The following is an 8,123-nucleotide window of genomic DNA, read 5'->3' on the forward strand; positions in this document are numbered from 1 at the left end:
TTTTATTTTTTTGGTGGTGGGGGTGGTTATGTTTAAATGAAGTTGCTTTTACAACACCAAAGACTTAATCATCCATTTCCTACATAAAAGGTAGCTACATTTTTGCATGGACCTCAAGTATATTGTAGTATAGAGGTGGAATTTAGGAAAGGTATTAAGCAGGCTGTGTTGTAGCTTATGGGCAAGTAATATATTGTATCATTTATCTTGAATGTATCATAGATAAGCTGCTATATAACGATTGCCACTTCAGATGGCTGTGAAATTAGGTGATTAACTAGTTGTTACTTAATCTTCTAATTTTTGTATGTCTAATTACATGAAATAGAAGTTGGGGTTTTGATTTTTTACTTTGCTTTTCTGTTTGGAGTGTCATTGTAACTACTGTATTGTAAACGATGGAAAATAATTGCATATGTTAAAAAAATAAATTGTTTTATATTTAAAAAATGTAGAAAAGTATTGGGGCGCCTGGGTGGCTGAGTTGGTTAAACATATGACTTCAGCTCAGATCTGATCTCACCATTTGTGAGTTCCAGCCCTGCTCAGAGCCTGGAGCTTGCTTTGGATTTTTGTCTCCCTCTCCCTCTGTGCTACCTCTGCTCGCACTCTGTGTCTCTCTCTCAAAAAAATAAGCATTAAAAAATGTAGAAAACTATCTTTATGACCCAGGGGTAGGGAAGAATTTATTAAATAAGATCCCAAAAGCACACACCATAAGAGTACAATTTGACAAGTGTCTGACAAAACCAAAATTAAATATTTCTTGGTGAGGGGTGAAGTCTATGATATCTGCAATCTACTTGAAAATGCATTTAAAAGGGATGGATACATGGATGGCTAGAGAAAGACAGATGGCTGGCTATATAGGATAATTTAACTGTAAAATCTGAGTAGTGGTCTTATGAGTGTTCATTATACTATTGTTCCAACTTTTCTGTGTGTGTCAAGTTACAGCAATAATAAGATTGGTGAAAATGAAATACTTTTGTTCAACAAAGATGTTGCATATAGTTTTAAAAAACTGTGACTGGAATATATATTTGATATACACACAGATATATACACACAGATATAGAAATGATACTTGCTATATATGTATATGTATACACACATTTGACAAGAAACTTCTGTAATTGGCAAGAAAAAGACAAGTAACCTAAAAGAAAATTTGCAAGGTAAATAAATAGGCACAGCAGAGAATGAGAAAACAAGTGGTTAATATGTATAATATAGAAGTTCACCTTATCTGTAGTCAAAGAAATGCAAATTAAAATAAAAGATACTACTTGAAGCCCACTGGACTGGCAAAAGTTAAGAAGTTATATGATATCTATGTTTGCACTCATCGGTCTAGCAGGAAAACAAGAGAGACCTCATGGAGAACCAGGGGGAACGGAGGAGGGAGAGAGAGTTGGGGAGAGAGAGGGATGCAGAACTTGAGAGACTATTGAATGCTGAGAATGAACTGAGGGTTGCGGGGGAAGGGGGAGGGGGGAAGACAGGTGGTGGTGATGGTGGAGGGCACTTGAGGGGAAGAGCACTGGGTGTTGTATGGAAAACAATTTGACAATAAAATATTATGGAAAAAAAAAGAAGTTATATGATATCATACTGGCAATACTATGAAGAAATAGAAACCCTTATGTGTTGCTCTAGATCATAGTATAGATATGATCTTGAGCAACATGGCAATATTTGGTGAGAAACCTATATGTGTATTTTATAGGATCCAGGAATTCTACTCCTGAGTATATACTTCAGATAAACTGGTACAGGAACACAAAGAAACAAAGACTTTTATGAAGATATTTCTTGTAGCACTGTTTATAATACCCAAGAACTGGAAATCAATAAATAAAATACTGTGACATTACTATATGAACATAATCCAGCAGTTATGAGGAATGAACCATGTAGGAATATGGATGGATCTCAAAAATAACACTGAGTGGAAAAAAAAAAGAAACAGAATGAGATATCAATATCTTTCGTGTTAAAAAAAAATTGGGGCGCCTAGGTGGCTCAGTCAGCTAAGTGCCCAACTTTTGATTTCAGCTCAGGTCATGATCTCATTGTTTGTGAGTTCAGGCCCTGCATCAGGCTTTGCGCTGACAGAATGGAGCCTGCTTGGGATTCTCTCTCCCTATTTTTCCACCCCTTCCCTGCCTGCTTTCTATCTCTCTCTCAAATAAAAATAAAAAATAAACTTTAAAAAAAGAAAAAATCTACATATACAAACAACACTATAGACTATGCATGGATACACATATGTCTACATAAATACATGGCAAATGGCATGGAAGGATACATACTAAATACCCAAGAGTGGGTAACTGTGGGAAGAGAAGAGAAGTGAATTACATCATGAATAAAGACTGAAGGAGACAAAAACAAAACATTAAACCAAATATAAAAGTTCATGCAGGTCATGCATGAACTGAGGATGACAGAGGATCATGAACTAAGGAGACTAGCAATTGATTTCAGTGTTTCCGAATTCTAGGCTAAACTTCAAATGAAAACCTCCCCATCACCAAACACCATAAAAATACTTGCTTAAAGAAAACGTGACAAAAGTAAAAGAGAAATAAACGGGCCACCTCCCTGTCCCATGGCTTACCGGAGCACGCAGCACATCAGTAGCAGATGGGCTGGGACATTAGCTGGATTGAGCATGCTGGGGGTATCTGACTTCATACAGGCCAGGAAGGCCCGCATCCTTCTGTTCTTGTCCTCCACCGCTTTGCCAAGCCAGAGCTTCTTGAGGTTTGGGCAAGTCCATTCCCGAAATGTCAGTGCAGACACCAGCTCAGGGGTTTGAGGTGACTTCCCTTTATAGGCAGACCATTCTTTGAGGATCACTGAAGGAACTGGAAAACAAAAATTGAGGAAAAATAGGCTCTAGAAAATTGCTGAGCATTTCTGTAAAATTTCTGGCCACAAGTGACAGGATCTGCCCAATTTCAACATCTTTTTATTTTTTGTCACTATTATTTTTATTGTTAGCAGTAGGAACAGCACTTATTAGATGCTTGATAATGTGTTAGGTACTTTACAAATGAATGTATATGTCATTTACTTCTCGGAACTCAGAACTCTAATCCTGAGAGAGAAGTATTGTAACTATATTATCATAAAATATAGTGCTCTTTTTCATTAAAAATATAAGGGCTCAAAGTCACACAGTTAATTACATTGAAACTCACTTAAGTAAATGTACTAGGCTAGGCCAGGAAAGAGGTCTAAGGAGGAATTACATAAATATCTGGCTTCATAACAGACTATAGGACACTGTAAAAGATTTTAAAGAATTTCACAAAAATCTCAAAAAAAATCTTTTAGATTTTTGAAAGCATAACAGACAAGGAAAACACAGCTTCTATTTCTAGTGTTTCTCAGGCACTTAAGCTATGGCTTGGTTTTTTTTTATTTTTTAATGTTTTTTTAATTTATTTTTGAGAGACAGAGAGAGAGAGAGACAGTGCGAGCAGAGGAGGGTCAGAGAGAGAGGGAGACAGAATCTGACGACAGGCTCCAGGCTCTAAGCTAGCTGTCAGCACAGAGCCCGATGCGAAGCTCGAACCCACGAACCGTGAGATCATGACCTAAGTCAAAGCCGGACGCTTACCTGACTGAGCCACCCAGGATATGGCTTGTTTTACTGAAGACATCCAGCATCTACTCAATCACCCAAGCGAGAAACCTGGAAGTCATCCTAGAGTCCGCACTCTCCTTCACCTCCTTCACATCTGGTTATTGTCAAGGTCCTGCTGATTCTATTACCTTATCATCCTTTATATTTGTCCCCTTGTCTTCATCATTACAAATAGCACAGAGGTTCAGATCTCATCACCTTTCACCTGACAACAGTCTGGAGGCTATTGCCCCTGCCTTCATTCTGTCTGGTCACCTCATACTCATGCTCCAAAACCATGAGTGCTCTTTTTAAAAAAACTTTTTAATTTGAAATATAAATTCAGAGGAAATTGCAAAGATAGTAGAGACAGGTCCTATGTACCCTTTAACCAGTTTCCCCCAAAGGTTGTATCCAAAACAATTATAATATCAAAGCTAGGAAGCTGACTCTGGTATAACTGTGTGGATAATTCTAGGTCACGTGTAGATTTGTGCAGCTACCAATGCAATCAAGATGCAGAAGTATTCAGGGTGCCTGAGTGGCCCAGTACGTTAAGATACAGAACTATTCAATTACCACAAAGATCTCCCTTATGCTATCCTTTTTATGGTCACACCCAATGCCCTCCAGCATCATCCCTAATCTCTGGCAACTACTAATCTGTTCTCCATACCTACAATTTTGTCATTTGAGAATGTTATATAAATAGAATAAATATAGTATGCAATCTTTTGAGATTTTCATTTGCATTTGGCATAATGCCTTTGGGATCCATCCAAGTTGTTGCATGTATCAATATGGGGTTTTTTTCACCAAGTAGTAATCCATGGTATGGACATACCAGTTTCACCATTCACCTTTTGAATGACCTATGGGTTGTTTCCAATTTGTGGCTATTATGAATAAAGCTGCTATAAATATTGTGTATAAGTTCCTATATGAAAATAAATCTTAATTTCTCTGAGATAAATGCCCAAAAGTCTGAGTGCTTGGTTGCATGGTAAGTCTATTTATAGTTTTGAAAGGAAATGCCAAGTTATTTTCTAGAGTGGTGGTACCATCTTACATTCCTATCAGCAGTTTATGGGTAATCCAGTTTCTCCACATCCAATCCAGCATGTGATGCTATCACCATTATTCATTTTAGACATTGTGATAGGTATGTAGTTATACATCATTGTGGCTTTAATTTACAATTCTTTAATGGCTAATGATGTTGAATGTCCTTTCATGTCTTTATTTGCCATGTATATCTTCTTCAGTGAAATGTCTGCATTCTTTGGCTGATCCTCTAATTGGGCAATTTTCATAATGCTGTTTTGAGACTTCATTGTATATTTTAGATAGGAATCTACATGTGTGGTATTTGTTCACCTACTAGTGTCCAATTGACCTAGTACCATTTGTTAGACTATCCTTCCTCTAATGAAGTACTTCTGCAGTTTTGTAAATATCAGTCGGCTATACTTGTATGGGGCTATTTCTGGGTTCCTTGTTCTGTTCCACTATCTATGTGTCTATACCACTACCAATACTGCACAGTCTTAATTATTGTAGCTACACAGTAAGTCTTCTAACCAAGGTAGAGTGACTGCTCCCAACTTACTTCTTTTCAAAAATGTTTTAGCTATTCTAGTTCCTTAGCCTTTCCATACAAATATTAGAATAATCCTGTATAATGGGATGCCTGGGTGCCTCAGTCATTGAGTGTCCAACTTCAGCTCAGGTCATGATCTCACGGTTCCTGGGTTCCAGCCCCACATCAGGCTCTGTGCTGACAGCTTAGAGCCTGGAGCCTGCTTCAGATTCTGTCCTTTCCCCACTCACACTTTGTCTCTCTCTCAAAAATAAATAAATATTTTAAAAAAAAGCAATTTGCAGGGCACCTGGTGGTTCAGTCGGTTAAGCATCTGGTTCTTGATCTCACGGTTTGTGGGTTCAAGCCTCACATCAGGCTCAGTGTGGACGGTGCTAAACCTGCTTGGGATTCTCTCTCCCTCTCTCTGCCCCTCCCCAGCTTGCTCTCTCTCTCTGTCTCTCTCTCAAAATAGATAGACTTAAAAATCTCCTATATATCTAAAGAGAATTCTGCTCGGATTTGGATGGGAATTGTGATGGAGTGCCTGGGTGGCTCAGTCAGTTAAGCGGCCGACTTTCACTCGAGTCATGATCTTGCGGTTCCTGAGATGGAGCCCCGTGTCAGGCTCTGACAGCTCAGAGCCTGAAGCCTGCTACAGATTCTGTGTCTCCCTCTCTCTCTGCCCTCCCCTGCTCACACTCTGTCTCTCTGTCTCTCAAAAAAGTAAATAAATGTTAAAAAAAAAAAGGAATTGTGTTAAACCTGTATATCAATTTGGAAAGAACTGACATTTTACTATGTTGAATCTTCCAATTCAAGGAGATCTATGTCTCTCCATTTATGTAGGCCTTCCCAATTTTGTTCATCAGCATTTTATAATTTTCAGCATACAGATCTTGAACATCTATTGTTAAATTTATATCTAAGTATTCTATTTTTTGGAGGTATTATAAATGGTATTGTATTTATTTCAGTTCCCCATATTCATTGTTAGGGTGTAGAAATAGAATTTTTGTATGTTTATTGTATGTCCTACAACCTTGATGAAGTCACTCATTAGTTGTAGCAATTTTGTTGCCAATTGGGATTTTCTACATAGCTATCTCATCTACAATTAGCGACAGTTTTAGTTTCTCCTTTCTGATCTGTATGCCTTCTATTTAATTTTTTTTTTTTGGCCTTTCTGGGCTGGCTAGAACTTCCAGTACTATGCTGATGAGCAGCAATAAGGGCATAACTAGACTTGCACCTAATTTTAGGAGAAAAGCATTCAGTCTTTCACGATTAAGTGTAATGTTGGCTAAAGGGTTTTTGTAGATGTTCTTTATCAAGTTGAAAGAATTAACCTCTACTCCTAGTTTTTGGGGAGGGTTTTTTTTTCATGAATGGTTGTTGAATTTTGTTAAGTATTTTTCTGCATCATTGAAATGACCATGTTATTTTTCTTTATCCTGTTTGTATGGTGGATTACATAGACTGATTTTTTAAATATTGAACCAGTCTTGCAAAATGGAACAAATTCTACCAAATTACTATTGTGTACATTCTTTTTATATATTGCTGAATTCTATTGACTAATATATTGTTAAGAACTTTTACATCTATATTGACAAAGGATATTAGTCTGAAGTATTATTTTTATGGACTGTCTTTATCTGATTTTAGTGTCACGCTAATGCTGGCTTTGTAGAATGAATTGGGAAGCATTCTCTCCTATTTTCTGAAAAAGATGGTATAGAATTGATGGCAATTCTTTTAATTTAAAGATTTATTGTCCACAATAAGTGCCTGACTGTACAAAGCACTGCTGGAAATAAGATTTATGAGATAGTCTCTATCTACTCTTTTTTTAAAAATTAATTATTAAGGGGTGCTTGGATGGCTCAGTTGTTTGAGCATCCAACTCTCGATATTGGGGTCATGAGTTCAAGCCGCATGTTTGGTATAGAGATTACATTAACAAAACTAGGGGCACCTGGGTGTCTCAGTTGAGTGTCCAACTTTGGCTCAGGTCATGATCTCACAGTTCGTAAGTTCAAGCCTGTCGTTGGACTCTGCACTGACAGCTCAGAGGCTGCGGCTTGCTTCAGATTCTGTGTCTCCCTCTCTCTGCCCTTCCCATGCTCATGCTCTATCTCTCTCTCTCTCAAAAACAAACATTAGAAAATAATTTTAGAAAAAAGAGAATTACAGGCCAATATCCTTAATGAATACAGATGCAAAAATACTCAACAAGATACTAGCAAATCGAATTCAACAGCATATAAAAAGTATTATACATTACGATCAAGTGGGATTCATTCCTGGGTTACAGGGATGGTTCAACATTCGCAAATCCATTAATGTGATACACCACATCAACAAAACAAAAGAAAAAAATCATATGATCCTATCGATAGATGCTGAAAAAGAATTTGATAAAATACAACATACTTTCTTAATAAAAACTCTCGAGAAAGTCGGGATAGAAGGAACTTACTTAAACATCATAAAAACCATTTACAAAAAGCCCACAGCCAATGTTATCCTCAATGGGTGAAAACTGAGAGCTTTCCCCCTGAGATCAGGGACACGACAGGGATGTCCACACTCACCGTTGTTGTTTAACATAGTGTTGGAAGTCCTAACATCAGCAATCAGACAACAAAAGGAAATAAAAGGCATCAGAATTGGCAAAGAAGAAGTCAAACTTTCCCTTTTTGCAGACGACATGATACTCCACATGGAAAACCCGATTGACTCCACCAGAAGCCTTCTAGAACTGATCAATGAATTCAGTAATGTTGCAGGATACAAAGTAACGTACAGAAATCAGTTGCATTCTTATATACTAAAAATGAAGCAACAGAAAGAGAAAGCAAGAAACGGATCCCATTCACAATTGCATGAAAAACCATAAAATAC

The 8,123-nt window shown here is 37.4% G+C and overlaps 1 protein-coding gene across 1 annotated transcript in view; it reads right to left on the reverse strand.

Annotated features, from left to right (window-relative positions):
- FAM120C (family with sequence similarity 120C) overlaps positions 1 to 8,123 on the reverse strand; it is a 132,694-nt gene that overhangs the window by 57,534 nt on the left and 67,037 nt on the right. Inside the window, exon 6 of the mRNA XM_029929656.1 lies at positions 2,624 to 2,873. Coding sequence (XP_029785516.1) covers positions 2,624 to 2,873 — 250 coding nt within the window. The remainder of the gene's footprint in view (positions 1 to 2,623; positions 2,874 to 8,123) is intronic.

Source organism: Suricata suricatta, chromosome X, assembly GCF_006229205.1.
Source record: "Suricata suricatta isolate VVHF042 chromosome X, meerkat_22Aug2017_6uvM2_HiC, whole genome shotgun sequence".
Taxonomy (NCBI): Eukaryota; Metazoa; Chordata; class Mammalia; order Carnivora; family Herpestidae; genus Suricata; species Suricata suricatta.